The sequence below is a fragment of the Poecile atricapillus genome, chromosome 16 (assembly GCF_030490865.1).
Source record: "Poecile atricapillus isolate bPoeAtr1 chromosome 16, bPoeAtr1.hap1, whole genome shotgun sequence".
NCBI classification, from domain to species: Eukaryota; Metazoa; Chordata; class Aves; order Passeriformes; family Paridae; genus Poecile; species Poecile atricapillus.
This window is the reverse complement of record NC_081264.1, coordinates 2,981,721-3,003,344: the sequence shown is the minus strand read 5'-3', so window position 1 is coordinate 3,003,344 and position 21,624 is coordinate 2,981,721. Positions and strand designations below refer to the sequence as shown.

The 21,624-nt window shown below is 47.6% G+C and overlaps 2 protein-coding genes across 9 annotated transcripts in view; one reads left to right on the top strand and one right to left on the bottom strand.

The window, feature by feature from the left end:
- KDM2B (lysine demethylase 2B) overlaps positions 1-8,689 on the top strand; it is a 106,377-nt gene extending 97,688 nt beyond the window's left edge. For 2 of the 5 annotated variants that reach the window (XM_058851271.1, XM_058851274.1), the window contains 8 exons: positions 45-132; positions 759-1,027; positions 3,342-4,018; positions 5,422-5,585; positions 6,009-6,170; positions 6,424-6,525; positions 6,851-7,069; positions 7,431-8,689. In XM_058851271.1, the coding sequence (XP_058707254.1) occupies positions 45-132; positions 759-1,027; positions 3,342-4,018; positions 5,422-5,585; positions 6,009-6,170; positions 6,424-6,525; positions 6,851-7,069; positions 7,431-7,612 (1,863 nt within the window). In that variant the 3' untranslated portion in view covers positions 7,613-8,689. The remainder of the gene's footprint in view (positions 1-44; positions 133-758; positions 1,028-3,341; positions 4,019-5,421; positions 5,586-6,008; positions 6,171-6,423; positions 6,526-6,850; positions 7,070-7,430) is intronic. The other 3 variants (XM_058851272.1, XM_058851275.1, XM_058851273.1) reach the window with 3 other exon arrangements.
- Positions 8,690-8,918: 229 nt separating this feature from the next.
- On the bottom strand, positions 8,919-17,658 carry RNF34 (ring finger protein 34). 4 transcript variants are annotated; one of them, XM_058851277.1, is made up of 6 exons: positions 17,566-17,658; positions 14,337-14,555; positions 12,623-13,006; positions 12,259-12,312; positions 11,809-12,010; positions 8,919-10,754 (listed from the first exon to the last, which is right to left on the bottom strand). In XM_058851277.1, exons 1-6 carry the CDS (start codon positions 17,569-17,571, stop codon positions 10,567-10,569), a joined length of 1,053 nt encoding a protein of 350 aa, XP_058707260.1. In that variant the 5' UTR covers positions 17,572-17,658; the 3' UTR covers positions 8,919-10,566. The 4 variants fall into 4 exon arrangements, with proteins under 4 accessions (XP_058707260.1, XP_058707262.1, XP_058707263.1 ...); XM_058851279.1 differs by lacking the exon at positions 17,566-17,658 and adding an exon at positions 17,195-17,357; XM_058851280.1 differs by lacking the exon at positions 17,566-17,658 and adding an exon at positions 17,059-17,161.
- Positions 17,659-21,624: the final 3,966 nt, after the last annotated feature.

The window sequence follows — 21,624 nt, the reverse complement described above, 5'->3', positions numbered from 1 at the left end:
AGGCTTGTGCAGCACAGTTGTGAGCAGCTGTGTCTCTCCCACAGGTGAAGGAATCGGATGGTGTGGTTAACGATGAGCTGCCGAACTGCTGGGAGTGTCCAAAGTGCAACCACGCAGGGAAAACTGGAAAAGTGAGTTTAATGGGAATAAGTGGTGCTGGAATGAGATACAAAATCTGAAGCATTCCCTCTGGTTTGTACATAGACTTTAGCCCAATACCAGCTTTGGTTTTGTGCTTCATTTAGGTTTTGTTAATTACCCATGGTGGAGGGTTGGAATGCAGTGATCTTTAGGGTCACTACAAACCCAAACCATTCCAGGGTTGTATGGTTCACTCCATGGTGATTCTGTGAGCTGGAGACAAGCTCACAGCTTTCTATTCTTCAATAATTTTTGTATACTTGTACCAACACTTCACCCTGCACCTGGGGAATATTTAGGTTAGTTCTGTGCACTGCTGCACGTTAATTTTGACAATGAAAATTCCTGAAATTAAAAATTCACAAGCAATTATGCAAAACCTGGAGTGTCTGTTGGAATTAGCGAAACATTATTTCTTTGCAGACCTAGACAGACACTTGCAAGTGTATAGTTAGAAAAATAACCTCAGGAAAATTAAAACTTTTTAACTCCTTTCTAATCATTTTGTGAGTTAAAAAGTGACCAACCCACCAGCGTTGGAGTGCTGGTGGCAACATAAAGAGCTGGGTGGGAGATGCATAAGGTATAAAGTTGGTTTGTGTTTTGTGTCTCTCTGGCGTACAAGCAAAAGCGCGGACCAGGATTTAAATACGCATCAAATCTCCCGGGCTCGTTGCTGAAGGAGCAGAAAATTAACAGAGACAACAAGGAAGTGCCAGATGCTGCCAAAAGGAAAGGGGACTGCGAGGAGACTCCCAGGCGGAAATCGGAAGAACATTCCAAAAAGGCTCCAGTTGACTCAATCCTGAGGAGAAAATCTGACGAGGTGCATCTGTGGAGAAAACGGAAATTCGAGAAATCCCAGGAACCCACGATGAGAAAGCGGGTAAGGCACAACCCCTGCTCACAGAGCCTGGGCTGCCTGGGGATGCTGTCTGAGCTCTCCTGGCTTAGAGCTCATCCCCAAAGCCCGGATGGGTCCCGGAGGAACTGCGATGTTTGACTGTTCTGGTAGAAGCTGCTGGTCTGACAGGACAGTGGCTTGAACAGGGACTCAGGTTGATGTTCAGAGGCTGAAAACACTGGGCTATAGCTGCTGTTTTATTCAAGATACTGGGAAACCCACTTTATCTGCAAAGTCTTTACAAGGTGCTCGGAGTAGGAACAAGGTGAAAATCAATTTTTCATGAAGCCTTTTCACGTGTCTCCACGTGGTGGCGCCTGGCGGCTGTTTTGGGGCTGATTTGGGGCTGTGCCACCCTGGGAAGCCTCTGGAAAGGACACCTTGGGGTGCCTGCAGAGAGCAGCAGCTGCTCCCAGCAGTTCTGTAGACAGCTTGGCCCTGAACATGACAGTCAGGACTCTCAGGCCAGGCAGGAACACTCCAAATTTTCATGTGGATTCCAAAATGTGGTACTTGGGATCTGCAGAAATGCTGATTTGCAGAGGCAGAAATTTACTGTGTCTCATGACTAAAGTGGTTGATGGCTGTAAAATGAGAATCAGTGGCTGGACTGGTGTTGCCTGTGAAGCTCCTGGGGTGGGAGTCAGTCAGTCCTGCAGGGCTGGACTGTGGGAATGCTGCAGGATGGCAAAAGTAGGGATTTGGGCTGCTTTGGTGGAAAGAGAGCAAAATTCACAGTAGCAGTTCATGCATGGCTGCTTGCTGGCATTGCTTTCCTTTTCCCATCCCTTTGGACTCCCCCCAGGGAGGAAGGCACTGTGGGTCACCACATTACCACACAACACAACTAATGTGTTTGGGTTTTTTACTTTCTTCCAACAGCTAAAATATGGAGAAGAAAACAAACTTTATCCCATTTACATCTTGAAATTACATAATCTCTCTCTTATGGAAACCTTTAACTCTGGGATAGTTCAGTTGCACTGTCTGGGTTTCTGTTTTCTCTTCTGGTGTCCTGTATTAAAATACAGCAGCCAGTTGTGTTTTGATGACCCAAGGAATAAAAATCTGTTCTGATACTGCTGTTTGGCCCTCCCTGAACATTGCCCCTGCCACACAGCGCCTCAGCAGGTTGTGCCACAGCACATCCCAGAGTCCCTGCTCCCCCCAGGGATGTCCTGGCACACTGCTGCCCTCTGACAGCCTGGCATGATCACAGAATTCCAGTGCCTGGAAGTGGAATAGCCTTCACTGCCCTGTGTGAGGGGAGCTGCACTGGGCTGGTGTAATAATGGTTTTATTCTAAACTGTCATTAACTTACTGTGATTTCTCCCTTTATAATATGTTAATTTAAAGGCAGGGTGATCAGCTTTCTCCACCATGTGCCACGGGCTGAAATTTGGGAACACAGCCACTGCCTTGATCCAATTAGTTTATTGGGAAAGCGAAAGCACGGGCCCTCTGACACAACAAGTGTGCTCTCAGCAGTTCCCGCTCCTTGCCAGTCCAGATCTCCTTATTAGAGCTGTCTCATTGTAACAGCTGGTGGCTTCTTTCTTGCTTGTGGTGATCAGATTAGGCTTGAAGCTTTCCTGGGCCTCGGTTTGTCTCTCACACAGCCTGGTGGATGGGAGTGGGGTGGGTGAGGGGGAGCGAGTGCAGAGCAGGGACTGGGCAGGACAAGGGTGCTGGGCCCTGTGAGGGCTCAGCAGTCCCGGGGTGTCACATTCCCTGTTCTGCAGGCATTGGAGGGGATGGCCAGGGTTTGGTTGGTGTAAAGGAGCACCTAAAGTGTCAAAAGGAAGGCTGTGGGTGTCCAGCAGCCGGGATGGCAGCTGTGATTCCAGGGGTTTTGGGAATGGCCCTTCTGGCCATGGTGTGAGGACACTTGGGCACTGTTTGATGTGGGTGCCCAGTGGATGTGGCCCGAGCCTGGATTGCTGTGGCCTGCTGGGGACAAAGCTGTCCATGGTGTGCTGCTGATCTTCTGTGTGTAAATGATCCACTCAGAGATGGGCAAGGCCCTGGAACGTGCAGGAATATCTGCACAGTGAATCAGTACATTTATCACTCCTGGAGTGCAGTGAGCCAATAGCTGGACTCCTCATCCCTGCTGGCTCTTGAACTCGATACCTTTGGCCGGTGGCTGCGCCCGGTGCTGGGATGGTGCTGGGATGGGTGGGGCCCGGCGCTGGCAGGGGGCCCGGGCCCGGGCAGGGCTCCTGTGCGGAGCATCCGCATGGCAAGCGCCGCACGGCCTCGCTCCCACAGTCAGCCCTTGTCTCTTCCTTCCAGCGGCGATCGTGGAAGGCCCCGGATGACCGAACTGCCATGATCAAACCCCTGCGGCGCCTCAAGCAGGAGCCCGAGGATGAGCTGCCAGAAGCACCCCCCAGGTCCAAGGATAGCGACCAGTCTCGCTCCAGCTCGCCCACAGCCGGGCCCAGCACGGAGGGCGCCGAGCCCAGGGACAAGAAGAAGTTCAAGATGAGGAGGAAAAGGCGGCTTCCCAATAAGGAACTGAGCAAGGAGCTCAGCAAAGAGCTTAACCAGGAGATCCAAAAAACCGAGAACAGCCTTGCCAATGAGAACCACCAACCCATCAAATCTGAACCGGAGAGCGAGAACGAGGAACCCAAGCGTGCGTTGAACAACAGCGAGAGACTCCATAGGTTCAGCAAAGGGTTGAACGGGACTCCCCGGGAGCTGAGGCACCACCAGCTCATGCCCAGCCTGCGCAGCACCCCCCGGGGAATAGCCCGGCCCCCGCCCTCGCTGTCGCCCCCCAAGTGCATCCAGATGGAGCGGCACGTTATCCGGCCACCTCCCATCAGCCCCCCTCCGGACTCGCTCCCCCTGGATGACGGGGCAGCCCACGTGATGCAGAGGGAAGTCTGGATGGCTGTCTTTAGCTACCTCAGTCATAGAGACTTGTGCATCTGTATGAGAGTTTGCAAGACCTGGAACAGATGGTAAGGAGGGCGGGACACGAGGTGTGGCGGGATGGGCACGGCAGGGACCGAGGAACTGGTGTCTCCTGGGAGAGGGGTGTGGGCTGTCCCTGGAGCTCTGGTGAGCCCAGGCAGAAGGGGTGACTGGCAGAAGTGGCAGGTCTCACGTTGCTTTCTCAGAAACAGCAGTTCCCAGCATTTCTGATGGAGCTGTGTATGTCAGCCTCGGCGTCAGCCTGCCGGGCTCCGGAGCAGCCTGTGCTGGAGTCGGACACCGCGGTGTTCCTGCTGCTGGAACAGCCAGCCTGGCTCAGTCTTGGTGTCATTCTGCCCCAGGACTTCCTGACTGCCAGCATTTGTGCAGTTCAGCTATTAAATACCTACTGAGATAGTGAGGATCCCACTGTGTGCTCCTCACAAGGGCTGTGCTGATTGTCTCCCTGTGGAGGGTATGTGGAGAGCCAGGCTGTTCCCTGTTCCCTGGGCCAGCAGAGCACGTTCTGGAGGAATCCTTTGTTGGTGGTGTTTGCTCACAGCGTGTCCCCTGTGCTCGTGTGGCCCTGACACAGCTGTGGCTGCACAGCAGCAGCAGAAGCTTTAGTGCAGATTTACAGGTTTCAGTGACCCCTCAGTGGAGCCTTGTGGCTCTGGTGACTCCTGTCCCGGGTTCCTGCTGTGCACAAGGACAGACAGACAAGGAACAGGCTCCTTTCCAGCACAGCCTGCTAACAAAACATTGCACAAAATAGAGAGGCTGATAATTCAGTGTGAGGTGATGTGTGTGGAGTGTCTCCTTCGTGGGCTGCTTGGTGTCACTGAAACCTGCTAAATGCATTTTCTACTTAAATACAGTATTTGCTAATTAAAAAAAAAAAAAAGGAAATGCAGACTCCTGCACGCTCATCAGGACTTGGTGTTGTTGCCCTTAGAGAAGCATAAAGAGCAAAATGACACATAATCCCACATGGATAGGGATAACACAAACACAGGAGAGGGAGGATCTGTTTTCCTAAATGCACAGGTTTTAAGTAAGGAGAACACAGAGGAAATGGGGTATTATTTAAATCAGACTTCACATATAAATAAGTCAATAATATAAGGAAGGAATGGTGACCTGTCTTCGGGCTATAAAATGGATTTTAGTAAGTGCTGGGATGACTTAAAATGGGATCCAAAGTTGTTGACACTTGTAATTCTGTGGAATTAATTCCATGCTTTATTGCAGGATATATTTGATGGAGAAACTTGAAACTTATGTAACATTGTGTCAGGTTGTGTTTATCTTTGCAATACTTGGCCTTATTTTTGAAATTTTCAGTTAAATGCTATAGTTTTTCCTACTGTTTAATGACACTTTTTAAAGCCTTACCAAAATCCAAGTTAGTGCCAAATTAAGTGCTGTTGGCTTTTTTCTTTTTGGGTAGGTGCTGTGACAAAAGATTATGGACCAAAATAGATTTAAACCATTGTAAATCCATCACTCCACTTATGCTTAGTGGCATTATTAGGAGACAGCCTGTAACCCTTGATCTTAGCTGGACAAATATATCTAAAAAGCAGCTGAGTTGGCTTATCAACAGACTGCCAGGTAAGTGATGTGTTCTCATCACCAAATCACAAACCAGTTTGTGTAACAAACATCTGTATCTAAACTGCAACCTCTGGGGAAAGTCTCCAGGGACTGGGGTGGCCTAGAAGAGGAGCAGACTCTACTAGGAGGGCTGGAGATGGATAAAAATGAAGCATCAGGGGGTTAAAATGAGCAAAAATTATTTTTTGTGACTACTTGACATGTTCAGTTAAAATAATTAGAGGCAGGTCTTGCCCAGCACGTAATGAATGCTGCTGTGGAAAGGGCTGAGAGGACTGGGGAAAGGAGTGAAGTTGCAAGTGGTGGGACAGATGGAGAGCTGGGCAGGAGGAGGGGACCGTGCTCAGAGCAGCCTGGGGTGGAGGTCACTGGGATGTGTTTGGGAAGGTCCCAGTGCTCCAACCTGTTCTGTATCTGCAGGTCTGCGGGACCTGCTGTTATCAGGGTGCTCATGGATAGCAGTGTCGGCACTTTGTAGCTCCAGTTGTCCCTTGCTGCGAACTCTGGACGTGCAGTGGGCAGAAGGACTGAAAGACGCACAAATGAGAGACCTCCTGTCCCCGCCCACGGACAACCGGCCAGGTAACAGCGGGGACAGCCCGGGAGCCCCGTCCACCCCGGGGCCTGTTCTGTGCTTACTCCCCCTCAGAGCAAACAGGCAGGAGCCCCCACAGCCGAACCCGGTGGGGCTGGGGCCGTGCTGCCCCTCGGGGAGTTCGAGGTAGTGAGTGCAACACTCCCAGCTGGAGCCCTGGGGAGACAGGGATGTTCTCTGCCTGCTGAACCGTCATCTGAGCCACTGTGCTGGTTTTCTGTCTGACTTTCTTCTCTTCAGGCTGCAACGGGTGTACTTTAGAGAGTATGGAAACACTTTCTTCCAGTTCAGGGAAGGAGCAGTTCTGTGGGTCATGCCACATTCGCCCGGATTTCAGCTCAGGTGAAATTTTGAGCAAATCAGATCTGCTTTCTGGCATGCACTGCACAGCCTACTGCTTATTCCCGACTTGTAATTCCGCTGGGCCCCTGCAGTTACTTTCATCCCTTTTGTTTTGAAATCAGGAGGTGGCTTTGCCCACATGCCTGTTCCAAAAATAGACAAGTGTTCCTGCTGATCTTCCCTCCAAAGCTCCAGACAGGCAAAAGCATCTGAAGTTGACCCAGGGCAGCAGTGTTGTGTGTCACGGTGCATTTCATAGAGGCCTGCAGATGTTGGCAGCACGGGGTGGGGCTCGTGGGCGTGACCTGCTGCCTCTGCTTTGCAGGCCAGATCGACAACCGGAGCAAGCTACGGAACATCGTGGAGCTGCGCCTGGCCGGGCTGGATATCACGGATGCTTCGCTGCGGCTGATCATCAGGCACATGCCCCTGCTCTCCAAACTCAATCTCAGTTACTGTAACCACGTGACAGATCAGTCTATTAACCTGCTGACCGCCGTCGGAACCACCACGCGGGATTCGTTAACAGAAATTAATTTATCAGGTACGGGATGTGGGGGAGGGAATTGGCCTGGGCTTCAGAGCTGGGAGGGGCTTTGACCTCTGCAGCCCCTGCCCTGCTCCTGGTGTCAGTCCCTGGCAGCAGCTGGACATGCTGGAAATGGTTCTGCAGCTGCCAGAGGTGTTGTATCCACACTCATCCTCCCGGGGCATTTTCCAGCGCCACTGCTCTGCACCTCTGGGCTGCCTGGCTTGATCCCATGGGTTGCACAACAGCTGGGGGAAGGGGATGGGCGATGGAGCTGGCAGGGATTCCTCTGCTGGGGATGGGGCTGGAGCTGGTGGGGATTCCTTGTGCTGGAGAAAAAAATCAGTGTTCAATTCCTGCCCTCTGCTCTCCCCAGACTGCAATAAGGTCACTGACCAGTGCCTGTCCTACTTCAAACGTTGTGGGAACATCTGCCAGATCGACCTGAGGTACTGCAAGCAAGTGACGAAGGAGGGCTGTGAGCAGTTCATAGCGGAGATGTCCGTAAGTGTCCAGTTTGGGCAGGTGGAAGAAAAACTTCTGCAAAAACTGAGTTAGTTAAAGGACTCGTGTAAATACTGGGGCGAGGGGGGGAAGGGACTAAGAACACGTAGGGATTTTATTTTCAATTGGGAACTTGGAATATCAGAAAATGCCGTGATTGGATTTTACAACTCTTGTTGAGGAGAGAACAACGTGAAACTACCCATGTTAAGAATTTCAACTTGTGCCACTAATTCAGTCCACCTGGGATGTCCTGCACTGGCTCTTATGCAAATTCATAAGGCGACTGTTACCGATGATAATTGTTCACACCCTGGAAGAGGACTGAGCTCCAAGAAATACTGTTATTTAAAGTACCACAGCATGTGCTTGGTAGTGTAAATTTGATTTCTGCTTTTCATTTCTTAAAACAAGAAAAAAAAAAAGTTGGTGTCATTTAAGTGGACCACGCACTGCATTTCTGCCTTCTTAACACGTTTTGTTTTGTTACATCTTACATTATGCAGAACTATTTTTGTACAAAAATTGTTTAAAAATTATTTATGCAATGTTTGAATGCATTACCAGTGTTTCGGTTTTGATTGCCAATTTTTATCTTTACTTATGGTAGGCGAGAACTTAACCTATACTTCGTAGGCAGTATCTATCTACAAACGTGCCCAGGTCAGGAAAAGTAGGTTCATACTTTCAACTTAAAGCATGTTTTAATGGAAGTTTATATCCTGCTTTGTATACTTCAGAAGTGACATAAGCATGTTGTGGAAATAAGGTGTAAATTATAGTTGAAGTAAAACACTTTTATCTGTATAGAAATCACCTTTTTCTCAAAATTTTAAAAAAATTCCAATTTCAGCTTTTGCACATAGGAGGGTTTCACTCTGTAGCATGAGCTCTTGTACTCAATATAAAATTAATTTATACAGTGAGTCCAGCAGTAGAATAAATGGTCAAACGTAGTCTCTCTTTCTTTGAAGTGTGAGTTGAGTTCTCATTTAAGGTTTATAACATGGTTATTTCCTGATTGTAAAATTCTGCATTCATAAGTGCCATTGTTGTACGGTGTTGTTTTCGTAGACCTTCCTGATGCAGTTTTACCTTTGTTGAATTTGTATAAACAATTGTACAAAAACAGGCGCTGGCTCTGCGCATTTCTGTGGGTGAGGGGGGGTGGCTGCAGGGAGCTCTGGTCCAGGACTCTGAGCATTTTGCTGGGCATTGTTACATCCACCTCTCCATTCCTCCAGCAGGGATCTGCCCAGGCAGGCTCCAGGAGCACTGACAGCTTGAGAACATTAAAACTGGAGCTGAGTAACCCCCAGCACTGCCAGGGCTGGGTAAGAAAAGAGACAGAGGCTGAGAGAGCCCATCACCCATCTTTATTAAGCTCGAGTGGCTAATGAGCAGCATGGAAATAACACCAAGGGTATGTCTGTCTTCATTAGCCTCCCCTCTGGACAGACTCCAGGAATTAAGTACCATTAAAAAGTTATTTCTAAAAAATAAAGCCATTGAGAGGTTTGCTCCCTTCTGAAAAATACCCAGTAGAGCTTGGAGCTGTGTTTTGTGTGAGGAGGAGCTGCTTTCTCCCTTCCAAGCCAGCTTAACAGTTCACAAAAGTAAGAGCGGGTGCCAGTGCAGCACAGGTCCAGTTCTCAGGTCCTACTCCCTCAGCCAAGCACAGCCTTGGCTCTGGGACTTTGCTGCCACATGGGGGATCAAAGGAGAAGCTGTACCTTTTAAAATCAACTCAGCTTAAAGAACAACTGGACACACATGGTCCTTCCTCACCTCTTTTTTACAATGAACTTCACCAGTCCCAGCTGTGTCCATGCTTGGTCACAGGGATCCTGTTCTCACCCCCAGCACAAGCTCCTCTTGCTGCTCCCTTCCCCAGGTCATTGCTCACACACATCCTACAGGGACCCAGGAGCAATTCCTGCTGCAAGAGGACCTGGATCCCAGCTCATGGCACAAAGCTCAGTCTGACCCTGGGCCCAGGGCTGGCATCAAGACAGGGCCCTCAGCAGCCCCTGGGAAGCTGGTTTGGGTGACTTGGCTTTGGGTGAAAGTGTGAACAGGAGATTTTAAACAAAAACCAGCCCTGCTCCTGCTTCCCCCTCCCCAGTTAAGGTTAGTAACGCCGTACATTCCACGTTAGCAGCAAGGAGGTGGTGCCCTGACCAGGACTCACAGTAACATCAGGCTGTCGGCACATGGAGTACAATCATCACAGATTAATAGTTACAACAGGCATGAGCGGATTAAGGACCACATTAACATGTTTTACTGTCGTACCCCTTCTTAAAAAAATAGTTTATTCCTAAACTAAAAACCACTTACTAACTGGTTTTTGGAGCCCACCAGGCAGAGCCCAGTGTAGCCCCTGAGCCCTGCAAAGTGATGGAGTGTTTGGTACACAGACAGAACAGCCAAGACAGCACACGTGTCATGACAGACATTCAGAGGGAGCAATCAGCATAAAGCAAGATTGCTTAAGGGCTTCTGTGCAGGAACAGTTCATGGCAGTGCTGCCTAAGCTGTGTCCGACACCAGCAGAGCCAGGCTGTCGGAACAGATACATTCTATCGTTAGGGAAAAGCTGAATAATCAACTGATATATTCATTGCTTCTAATGCACTAGAGAACACCACAGGCTAATAGGCTCAAGCAGAGGTGTTTGCTGACCACTTGCCGAGTGCTGAATGCGTAAGGACAGGTGAGATTCTTCAGAAGAGAGCAAGAACTGCTGTAAACAGTTTGACTCCAGCAATCTGTGGGGCAGTAAGGTCAGTGGGGCAGCACCTGGGCCTGCCCAGCCCTGCGCTGCAGGAGCTGCTTGAAAAACCTTTCACCAACTTGTACATCTTGACGTTGAAAAGGCCGAGTTTAATCAAAATGACAACGCTGCCGTGCACCCCAGGGCACCCAGCATTCCTGCCCACAGGAATCCTGCCCACAGGAATCCTGCCCACAGGAATCCTGCCATGGGCACTCGGGGCAGGGCTGCCTTAGGATTTGAAGACGTGCACGGCCCGCACAACGTACTGGCGGCAGATGGGGCACTCACTCATCCTCTTGCCGCACTTGGTGCAGGTGACCATGTGGCCACACTCCAGCAGCACGCAGTCGATCACGGCGTCCATGCAGATCCGGCACAGGTTGTCATCATCCTCGTTCAGCTGCATCCTCTCCCCCTCTGGAAACCAACAGAGAGGGAGGTCACAGCTCTGGGCCCTGCAGAACCAGGGCAGTTCCAGCCTAGCCGTGCTCCACCCCCTCACACAAACTCTTTTAACCCCCAGCTATGAATTCATCTATATTCCACCAAAAATAAGCAATGAAATAAGAACTAGAAAGCCCCTCAAGTGAACATCCAATATTTGGCTTCATTCTTTAAACTCAAGAAACTATTTTCAATTCTGAATGTAATGACTACGAAGTAACATGCTGGATTAAAATTCAGAGCATGTTGGTTTTCCATCTCAGAGCTCACTGTTTGGCAGAACACTTTCCTCAGAAGATTAAACACAATAATAATACAGCAGACTAAGAAGTGGAAGCCTTAAGTAGGCCATAAAGATGGCAGAAGTGAACAAAACCTTTCAAGTTTCATTGCAAATAGTCACCATCCCCATCAGATCATGCAGATCATGGTGAAAAAAATAAACCTTCAGCTCAAGGTTTTTTTTCCCAAGTTTTGTGTGAGCAAGAATTGGTCTGAGGACAAATTACCCAAGTGAAAGATTCCAACTGCTATATGTAGCAGAGGGTAGAACAGCAGCCACTGAGCTGCAGCCACAGAATCACCTTATGAAAATGTGGACTGAGACCAAAGCACTTGGACTTTTGTCACTGTAGATTTTAATTCTGCAGTAACAGCCCTGATCTGCACAGCTACAGAGCAGCTCTGGCTAATGCCCTGTGAAACCAGCAAAGTACATGAAGGTGCCAAGTTTCAGTTCTCAGAGGAACCAGTTCTTGGTTGTGCAATTTTACCTTCACCATGAAAGCTGAGCTCTCTGAGCTTTGGAAGAAAGTCTCAAAAAACCAGCACAATCCTGGAATGCTTTATTTAATCCCTACAGCCACGTTCAGCTACTCTAGGGCCACCATGCATTGCTAAAACACATTTTCCAGGTGTTCCAGCACAGCATACTGAGTTCAGATACCGAGTTCTTCCACTGGCAGAACCAAACCAGAAACCGGAAACTCAGTATTCTAAAGAAAGCAGAAATAAAGTATAAACCTACGTGTCTTGTGGTTCTCCTTGTTCTCTCTGTACAGTCTGCTCACTTTTTCCACAAGTTCCCATTTTTCACAGCATCCTGAGTAGTTGACAAAATTGCAGGCGAGGATTTCCTTCAGGTGCCGCACACTCATGCCTTCAATGTCTTCCAGACTGGAAATATCAGACAGGGATGCCCTCGCTCTCTTCCTGGCCAGTCCCGGGGTCTGAAACACATCAGTTGTGTGGTTTGAGCTGTCTTGGTTAGTTCAGAGCACCACAGCTGGAGCACGAGAAGCTGCAGCAGCCTGGCTAAAGTTTAATTGTTTCTGAAGCCAGTGTGTGCAGACATTCATTGCCAGACACAGCAAATGCTGGAAGAACCCACAGCATGAGGCCAAATGTTGGCAGACATCTAAAACACTTTATGGTAGCACATGCCAAAAATCTATTCTTTGTATAGTTCATATCTCACCTGCTCTTCTGCACTTTCTTCTTCTTCATTATTTACAGATGTTTCCATTTGTCCCTGCATACAAAATGAAACTCATCAGGATAAAAAACCACGCTATTCCCTTATAAAACACTTTCCTTCCTACCAAGGTGATCACAGGTTACAATGAAATGACATTTTGAAGGTCCAATTGCTACTAACAATTCCAGGTTTAAGTCACTTCTGACATGAACTAGGAATCTCTGCTAATTATCTCCAGGTTTCAGGTGCAGGGTACAAACAGCATTTTTCCTATCCCTCCAAACTGTATCAATTGGTGTTTTATTGATACATAACTATTAAAAAAACAATAACGCTATTGCATAAAACATGTTAATCACTGTACCCGTGAAGGTGTTCCACTTCCTGTGCTTCCCCTTCTGCTAGCAAGTTCTCCTGGGTTTGACATGGATACAGATGTGGAAAAGGGATGGGTAAAAAAGCTGGAAGTCTGTGAGCGTGATGAACGCAAGCTGCCAGCGTCCATGTCCTCCCCCGAGCCATGGTGGTCCAGCACCAGGTTCACCAGGTCCTCCTTCTCCCTGCAGGTGTCCGTGGGGATGTTTCTGAGGATCAGGTACTGACGCAGATCCTTCACTTTCAATCTCATGAGCTGAGGGCGCTGGAAGGCCGTTTCTTGCAGCAAGTGACAAGTGGAACATCTTCTGAGATTCTCTTGTAAGACGGAACAAAATGAGCAAAAATCCTTTTTGCAGTCACAACACACGTGCTGAGGGGAAAGGAGGGAACCATTCAGCTCTGGGTACAGGAAACAAATCCAGGCCCTGCTCTTCCTTCTCCAGGTTACAGAATTTACTATTAGCTCTTCCACTGTCAGTTGTGACAGACATAATTTTTAATATTTAAATACAGAAAATTGCCCTGCCTATTTTACAAGTGTACCAAGAGAGTCCCTTGCTCTTTTGGCACTACTGAAGCTGATTTGAGGTTTTGGTGAAAAGTATTATGAATAAACAAATAAATAAAATAATTAGTTTGTAGTTTAGACAACAAAGGAAACTAAAACAAATTTTATGGTCTGTTAAAATACTTCTGAATATACTGTCACTGCTCCTTTCACATGTGTAGAACAACAGTATAACCCCAAACTTTAGAGAACCTACTGCTTCCTCAGCTGATTCCCAAGAACTCAAAGTAGGCCTTGCATGTGATGAATCACATGGGAGGGAAATACTCCCAAAGCCCAGATGTCACTTTTGAAGAGAGCTTTGTTGAAAGGACTCACAATACACAAAAGCTGGAATAGGCAAGACTGTCAGCATTCCAGCTGCTGTGAACAAACCCAAACTGCTCAATGTTTCCAGGATTATAGTAAATTAATATCAGCTTCAGAAATGTCCCTACGCAACACTTCATTCAACAAAGCCCTGCCATGTGAACAGGACATGTTGGAAGGGAAAAACACCACACAAGCTGAGAGAAGAGGTTTCATTATTATCTCAAAGAGCTGCAGAGGATTAGGGCACTGAGGGGACAAAATAACAATCCTGGACAGTTGTGACACACAGAAATAATAAAATATGAACAATCTCAGTTTATTTATCTGCATTAACCCACCAAACTGCCTCCCAAGGAAGAAAGAGGCTGTTGGAGCACAACAGCATGGAGCAGAACTAAAGCTGGTTTGTAAACAACCAGAACTACACAAGAACTTCCAGAAAGGAGCTCTAATACTGTTTTGTGAGTTTTTAACTTTTCCATCACCCAGTTTGTTCACTTCAGTACTCAACCACCGTTTGGTGCCATCTTCAAAACCAGATTTGCTTTACTGTTAAAGATTTTGAAGCTAACGTGTATCTTACAAATCAAGAGTCCATTAATTTTCAGGCCAGCCCCGATCCAACGTGTCACTAATGAATATCAGAGTCACTAACTTCTAATCCTGGTTGACAGTAATTTCCTGTGACCTCAGAATAAGGCACTACCTCCCTCCCTGCCTATATCCACCTCAGGTTTCTGAGAAACACACACAGATTTCTCAGTACACCACAGATGAGTTCAGAGAGGTAAAAATACAGTGCAGTAGGAAATATACTCACTTTTTTCCTGAAAACAGAAAAGGAAAGTCCACAGGCTTTGCAGACGATGTTGGTGCCAGCTGCAGCAGGAGCAGGATATGCTGAGAATCCTGTGCTTGGTGTAAACCTGAAGGGGCCAGCACCTCCCCCAAAGCCAGCCTGCTGGCCACGCACTGCTCCCGTCCCCATGACTTCATTCAGCAACCCGCAGCAGGAAGCCCACATGGAAGTAGCTCCCGCCTGAAAACATCACAGAGCAAAGGCAGAAAATCAGTATCTGAAAGCCCACATCAGATGTGACTTGCTGCTGAGGAGCTACTTCACTCCATCTGTCATCATCCCAGGAGCACGTGGTGCCAACGCCCGGAGCTCCAGGATCCCAGCAAGCTCACGGCTGTGACAGACCAGCTCCACTCCCAGCTGAAATCCAAAATGGGAAAGATTTGCCTCCGAGGGGCCAACGCAGGCACAAGGAGCTCACACTCACAACTCCTCTTCTACAGAATTCCCCAGAAAAAGTCAGGGATTTGAGGAGTGATGCAACAGTGGAGCAAAGCAGGAGTGACTGACAGCCCATTGTAGGTGAGGGCCAAACCCCAGAACGGTGACAGGCACAAAGAGCAACTTCTCATGATTAATGCACAACTGTCCCTGCAGGAGCTGCTCCAGAACTCATCCAGCTCTTGCATGACTCACAACAAAACTCTCTCTAAAATAACATTCCTAGTTTTCAAATTTGAAAACCAACCTTCGTTAGAAGATAATTACAGTCCGGTTTCACTGAGAAGAAAACATTTTTCAAGATCTCCCTGAACCTTCTTGTTTTGTTACTTTACAAAATGTCTAACAAAAGTTAAAATAAATCTACAGAAACTTATTTTCTATTGATTGTATTTCAGTTTTAAGTCACATAATCTTAAAACGCTGGAAATTCTGAACACATGAACAAAAGTGCTACTTTTTGTCCCTGGAAGCCTTTAACACTGGATTCTCTACCAAAAGTTCATATTCTACTTAAAGGTGGAATTTGGACTCCAAGTTGGGCAGGTCATAAGTTTAATCACTGTCAGGTGGCTCCCTGAGACCTGCTAGAAAAAACACAAGGGACAAACAGAATCACATCAGGTTCTCCAGCTGAGGGATACAACTTCCTTTAAATGCAATGATTTTTTCATACTTTTTTAACAGCTGTTCTCTTTTTCATTCCAGGGCAGCATCTTTCTTTTTTTATTTTTTTCCCCCCAAAGCACCAAGACAAAAAATAATTGCTTTTGAGACTTTTAATTCTTGCTGTAAAGCCCCAGCCAACCAGAACATGCACTTCAGCTGTGTATTGTGGTGCTTTAATTCTTGTAGTAACTACAATAACTAATTTCTAGATGAAGTTGCACATTTGCCCTGAACTGAATACAATCCTCTTACATTTGCGGGAACTTAATGCCAGAATAACTGGGGGTAGGCCAGAACATCTCCTTTCAAACCACAGAGCACAAAAGGTAAGAACAAGAGCTTCAGTTAAAACATCAAATATACATTCTAATTAAATCCTCTCATCTGTTAAATCCACTCATCATTATGGATATTTCAACAGCAGAATTCATCCTGGTGAAACAAGAACCCTCCGTGCCCTGGGCACCCCAGGCACAGGAGATCTTCCTCAGCTTTCTGCAGGGGGATGAACTCCAGCGGCCCTTCCCTGACCTCCAGGGCACTCACAGCCCAGCCTCAAACCAAAGCTTGTTTTATACTTCTCCATTTTAAGCACTGTGGAAATGCATTAATATTAATTTTCCCTGGACAAAACATAATTATCCTGGTTTATTAGGCGAGAGGAATTAACTTTCCAGAAATACATCCTGCAAACCAATGACAGCAGAGCTCTGAGTTTTAAAACTTGGAACTTCTGAAAAGTACTTCCTCTCATCTTAAGAGAAAGCTGTAACACAACCATTCCTCTCATTCATCACCTATTTTTCAAAGCTGAGGAGTCAATTATGTATCTAAAATATCTCAAATCAGCCACATATAAATAGCAGAAAAATAAAATAATGAACCAAAAGGATCTGTCAAAATTCACCTTCCTTTATTACACAACTATGGCCTGTGCAGGGGGTCACAGCGGCAGCAGAACACACAATGACTAAAAGGACCTGAGACATTTGAAACCACAACCCTGGCCTGAGACTTTAACACCTGCTTCTTAGACTGATTTTATTCCAGAGCCTGTAACAACTGTTCAGACATCACTGTCAACACCAAACACATATATTTTTAGGAACTTTTTGCTACCCATTTTGGACGCACGGAAGTAGTTCACATCAAACAGAAAATCTCTTTATCTTGCTGCCAACCACTCACTTAAGGTGAAAGGTAGGGCTACGTGGGCATTAATTTTCTCCCTAACATACGTCACCTGTGGATTCCTTCTATGCCCTTAGGTCATTAACTGATAATTGAATTACGGTGTCTAGACTCCCCATATATCTCTGTAAAAGAAATGGCACCATGCTGAAAAGCTCCAACACAACACACAAAGTAAACACGCTGAAACAAATAAAAAACCCTCCTTTGAGAATTAATCAAAACATTCCAAATTTCTGCACCAAAACCATCAGTCTCCACTTCCATGAACAAGCTGCCATCGGTATCCTCCCTCTCCATACCTCATGTGCATCTCATAAGAGCAAAATCCTGGGTTCCAACTTCTCTGCTGTTGTGTTCAGCTTTAAGGCTTTTTAGCTACCTGACGAGGATTTCACCTGCTGCTCCTGACACACCTGTGCAAGCCGGGTGTGCAACCAAAGCCGCAGAACGACAGGAGAGCGGCGGGGGGGATTTATTTTTAATCATTTTAACCGAAACTTCCTCTTTACACCCACCCTTGGACGGAGCAGAGCTTTTCCGGGACGGCGCAACAGCCCCGGACGCGACGCGGCGCCTCAGGGGAACGCCCGGGGCTCCGGGAGCCCCCGGTGAGCCCCTCACAGGCGCGGCCCGCCCTGCCCGGCTGCTGACTCAGCGCGGGGCCCTCAGCTCGGCGGTGCCGGCCCGGCCGCCCCTCAGAGCGGGGCGGGACGGCGGCCGCGGCCTGAGGCGAGCCGGGAGGGGCGGCCCGGCCCGGACATCCTGCTGGACTCCCGGCCCCGTCACCCTCCCCGGTTTGCCCCCTTCCTCTTTCTCCCTTCCTGGCAGAGGGAGAAGCGCCTCCCCGGCTGGCCGAAGCCCTCACCTTCAGGGACCCCCCCCTCACCTTCATGGCCGCTCCCGCCGCTCCAGCGCCGCGCCACCCCCGCCCCGCGCCGACCCCGCCGGGCCGCCGCTCGGAGGGCGGGCCCTGCTGAAAGACCGCACGCCATTGGCTGCCGCGCAGCCGCGCCGTGCGCCCATTGGCTGCTGCGCCCCGACGGCGAGCGGGAGTAGCCAATGGGAGCAGAGGACACGGCGGGGCCGAGGGGGCGCGGAAATGCCCCGAGCGGGGCCGGGACATGCGGGGGGCACCGAGAGTGGCACTGATGGGACACTGATGGGACACTGATGGGATACCGAGAGTGGCACCGAGAGTGGCACTGATGGGACACTGATGGGACACCGAGAGTGACACTGATGGGACACTGATGGGACACCGAGAGTGGCACCGAGAGTGGCACTGGTGCTGTCACCGATGGAACACCCATGGTGTCACCCATGCAGTCACTGACTGTGGCACCGATGGTGGCTCCGAGGTGATGCTGCCCTGGCACATCTGGAGTGCTGTGAGCAGCTCTGAGCTCCTCAGGACGGGAGGGAAGGAGCTCCTGGAGAGAGTCCAGCAGAAAGAACGGACACAATGAAGGCTCTGGAGCATCTCTCTTCCAAGGAGAGACTGTGGGAGCTGTCTGCAGATGAGAAGGCTGAGCGGGGATCTCATGGATCCGTACAAACATCTCCAAGGGGTGCCAGGAGGATGGTGCCAGGCTCTTTTTGGTGGTGCCCAGTGACAGGATGAAGAGGAATGGCCATAAACTAAAACACAAGAGGTTTCACCTCAACATAAGGAAGAGCTTCTTTCCATGGAGGGTGGCAGAGCACTGGAACTGCAGGGACACCTTCCACTGTCCCAGGCTGCTCCAAGCCCCAATGTCCATCCTGGCCTTGGACACTTCCAGGGATCCAGGGGCAGCCTCAGCTTCCCTGTGCCAGAGCCTCCCCACCTTCTGCATAAAGAACTTTTCCCTAACACCTAACCCAAATCCACCCTCTTTCAGTTTTATTCTACCAAACCCTTTGGTAAGAACCATGAAACTTGAGAAAAGATTTATTATCTAAAAATCCACTTCCAGCGAGCTCCTAAATGCCATTATTATTTTCTCTAGGTTGTGAGTGGGATATATATATATAAAATAACAATCATAGATTGCAAGAACCGAAGGCTTTTAACCAGAAGATTACATTAAAGAAACCTCAGCAGTACAAACCTGACCAAGGCTTCAGGAAAGCTTTATGTAACAGCACAGTGGGCCAAGAACCAGGCAGGCCTTTGCCAAAAAGAGGAGCAGACAAAAGTGGCTGAAAATAAACAGGGAACACAAATCAAATTTACCCCTACAAAGGGTTGGATGCAATCTGCTAATTTCTGCAGGAAGGATCTATTTTTTTCAGCAAATAATATACAAGAAGTGGATAAAAAAGGGGGAGGAAAAAGGTGTGTAATTGCCATGTGAATGGCACAGTCCTGGCAGCTTCAGGAGTAAGAGCAGATACTGCACACAGCCCAACTTCTGGATTTGCACTGACACCATATTTTAATTCAAAATCAGGTCACCTTTTTTCAGAAATGCTTATGCTCCTTGACAAGCTTTAGTTATGCTCTGAACTTGTACACATGACTTAATAAAAAACTTCATTTTTTTTCCCTCCCATAATAGCTTGCCATTTTAGTCAAAGCAACAGAAAAAATAGAAAAGTCTTGTGAATACAAAGTTGGAGCTTGCAGTAGCACATTCCTCACATTTCTAATGCAAGGGATTGCTTTAAGACACCTTAAAAATATCAGTACAATTTGGTTTTTAAGAAGTTCTATGTCATCTCAACTCTGTCAATTCAGAGCCACCCTTCAAGTACCAAATTATACACATATTTTTGTTGATAATAATACATTAAAACATGAGAACTCCCATTACAGTCACTGTAATGGGGTAAAGGCTGTCCCAAACCAAGCAAAACCCAACATTTTCGCTTTTTCTCTGTTAAGGATTTGTTAAGAAGAAATCCTCCCAAACACAGATGTTTTAGGGAGTAACGTGGGCCTGACAGAGCTGAGATCTGGTGACAGTGCTGGCAGCTGCACTTGCCACTCCTGCCTTAATTTGGGCAGATCTGGATGAATCATGTCCTTAACATGTGATTTGAGATGACTTTTACTGCATTAGCGTGCCCAGACTGTAACCACGCTGAGGGTTTTAAACGAGGATCTTTAACTGTGCCAGCTACTCCGTGGGTGAAAAGGAGCATTTCAAGAGGTTCTATTAATAAAAGACTTGCCCTTGCTGAGCCTCCTGGACTGTGCCAAAGCAGCATTAAAAGATTTAAATCTATTACTGCGAGATGTCCCATTTCCTTCTGCCACCAAATAACAAGTGACAATGACTCGCTGCAGCTCCGTAATCCCCCGAGGTTTTACACAGCACCAGAGACAGAGGTAGGGAAGTGATTCTTCCCAGGAATATTAATTTGGTTTTAATTTAACGATCTGCAAAATTTAATAGTAAAGTTAAAAAAGACAAATTTAATCGCTGGGCTTTATCTGGGGATTTCAGGTTGGATATTAATGGCTATGGGAAGGATCAAGGAATCACAGAATCAGAATGGTTTGGGTTGGAAGGAATCCTAAAGATAACTTATTTCCAAACCCCTGCCATGGGCAGGGACACCTTCCCCTATCCCAGATTACTCCAAGCCCCTCCAGCCTGGCCCTGGACACTTCCAGGGTTCCAGGGGCAGCCACAGCTTCTCTGGGCACCCTCACAGGGAGGAATTTCTTCTCAAAATTCCATCTAACCCTGCCTTCTGCCAGTTCAAAGCCATTCTCCATGTCCTGTCACTCCAGGCCCTTGTAAACAGTTTGTTTAAAAGGGCCTCTATCTTTGTTGGCCCCTTCAGGCACTGGAAGGCCACAATCAAGTCACCCCAAAACTTCTCTTTTCCAGGCTGAACAACCCCAGTTCTCCCAGCCTTTCCTCACAGGAGAAGTTCTCCATCCCTCAGATCATCCTGGCGGCCCCTCTGGCCTCGCTGCCGGGCACAGCCTATTTTAGGTAAGCTGAAAGATGACTTTTTCAACTGTGTTACCTAATCTTAGATTTAACACAATCAAAGTCATCCCTCACTGCTGGTTTTTAGGCGTGAGAGCTGATTTAAATATACTTCAAAAGTGTATTCTAAATGTTCCCTCTGCACCACGCACTGAAGGATTGTCAGCAGAGTTCACACTTCGGCTCCAGAGCGTTGCACAGAAACATCAGAACCAGATGTTTGTCATTTCCTTTTCCCTCCCAGTCCTTGCACAGGCTGGCTGCAGCCTGGACTTTATCTCATCCCCCTCCCCTGCCTGTCCTGCCACGCCACCAATTCCGTGTTTCCGCCCAGGCCATCGGGCTTTATTTTCAGGAAATGTCAGCAAATTGACCTTTATAACATAATAGGGGCTGTTACTTCCTGCGTTCTGCATTCAGACACAGCTCAATGAGTTCTTTGAGGGCGAGGAAATGATCATTAATTATGCCACCAGCAGCAGCAAGCTACAATGTTAAGTTTCTTAAATGTAAATGTATCCTAGAAAATTACTCCCCGCTTGATTTGCCTCCTCCTCCTCCTCTCACCACCCCCAGGCATGAATCAGGAGCAGCGCAATGGAAATCCCTGGGGACATGCAGATGTATAATAATATTGAGTTTTGTTTTGCACTCACTTACAAAAATGAGAACTATTATAATAATTGGAGTATTTTCTTTGGGAATATGATGCCTTAATGAAGTACTTTAACAAGTTATTGAGAAAATAAAAACTTACATGTGGAAACATCTTTATGGTATCACAATTAACTTGCAGGAAATCCAAAGGAGAGTGAATTCACACCGTGGTGTTCTCTGTAACATGGAAATGCTGGTGTCAGAGCACAGGGAAAATGTATTAGATAGGTGGGTTGATTTAAATTTTACTGTATATTTTGTATATTATGTATATTTTATGTACATTATGTATATTTTTACTGTATAAAATATGCATAACTACACACACACACACACATATATATATATATATATATATATAT